Genomic DNA, 1,170 nt, shown 5'->3' on the forward strand with positions numbered 1-1,170 from the left:
GGATATAGCTCGCTAGCAGCCTCGCACCGAGGACCTATCCACGTCATCATTTACCCAGAATGCTTTGCGATTAAATAAAATGGCCCCGTCCGTGTAATATATTTTTAAACTTTTAGTTAAAAAATTTACAAAATTAAACATCCTGCAGTATTTTTACAGTCTTTAGTTTAGTTTAAATACATGTTTATCAAATAAAGTCTAATGTTACAACTAATTGGGGTTCCCTTTAAAAGTCTGCTGAATGTTCAACACACAATCAATGAGGGCTTTAATGAAAGGTGACTCCTGGATAACTGAATCATGTTTTTCAACCAGTCACCATGATTCAGGGGTGGATCTAGGATTTTTCTAAGTAAGGGGCCATCAGGGGGCCACAATATTGTTCAGCATCCTTGCACACAAATCTCTGCTTTTGGTAAAGTGTATTTATTTTACCAGTCTCACATTTAAACACTGTAAAATGTAGGGTTCACCCCACTCTTCTTATAACGAGGTTATAAGGAATTATTTTAGTAAGGATCACTTTATTTTGAATTTACAATAATGTAATTATAAAAAAGCTTACAGAGTAAATTCTCCCTACCAATTTTACATACATATTTACAGTACATAAATAAAATACTCAAACACACAGCATGTGAGAGAATCCAGCCATCATTTTTTAGTTGAAAGACTTTTTCTGGAGGATTGTTCAAATTCGAAGAACAGAAAAATCGTCTGTCAGCTTGATTCTTGCTGGACTTTTCTATTTGACTCATTAGTGCCTCTAGTGTTTGGGCATGGAACTGCACCCAGCATCATCCCTCTTGGCTCTTTTTCTGACCAATTCCAGTACTTCTAAACATTTCCACTTCTACTATACATTTTGCCATCTTTTAGTATGAAAAACCCCACAAACCTCTCTTTAGGTTTAGACGTAAACTTAAAAGTCAGACATAAGTTTCTCCTACCGAAATCGTCCTCACAGTTGGGCACAGTGCAGTACGCCCAACTCGAATCAGTGGTGAAACACCAGGGCTTTGTGTCGTTATCAGGGTTTCTGCAGTAGTTTTCATCTAAACCTCTGAAAAAGCCCAACACACAAAAACAAATGAGAAGAAAAAAACTTAGACTCAAATGACCGTCATCAAAATATCAAATATTTTGCTTGGGTTTATATTTACTGAATAA

The 1,170-nt window shown here is 36.2% G+C and overlaps 1 protein-coding gene across 1 annotated transcript in view; it reads right to left on the reverse strand.

Moving 5' to 3' along the window:
• The window catches only part of LOC106521943 (uncharacterized), a 29,337-nt gene that overhangs the window by 7,539 nt on the left and 20,628 nt on the right, over positions 1 to 1,170 (reverse strand). Inside the window, exon 14 of the mRNA XM_014014720.1 lies at positions 951 to 1,063. Coding sequence (XP_013870174.1) covers positions 951 to 1,063 — 113 coding nt within the window. The remainder of the gene's footprint in view (positions 1 to 950; positions 1,064 to 1,170) is intronic.

Source organism: Austrofundulus limnaeus, unplaced genomic scaffold (genome assembly GCF_001266775.1).
Source record: "Austrofundulus limnaeus strain Quisiro unplaced genomic scaffold, Austrofundulus_limnaeus-1.0 Scaffold119, whole genome shotgun sequence".
Classification (NCBI taxonomy): domain Eukaryota; kingdom Metazoa; phylum Chordata; class Actinopteri; order Cyprinodontiformes; family Rivulidae; genus Austrofundulus; species Austrofundulus limnaeus.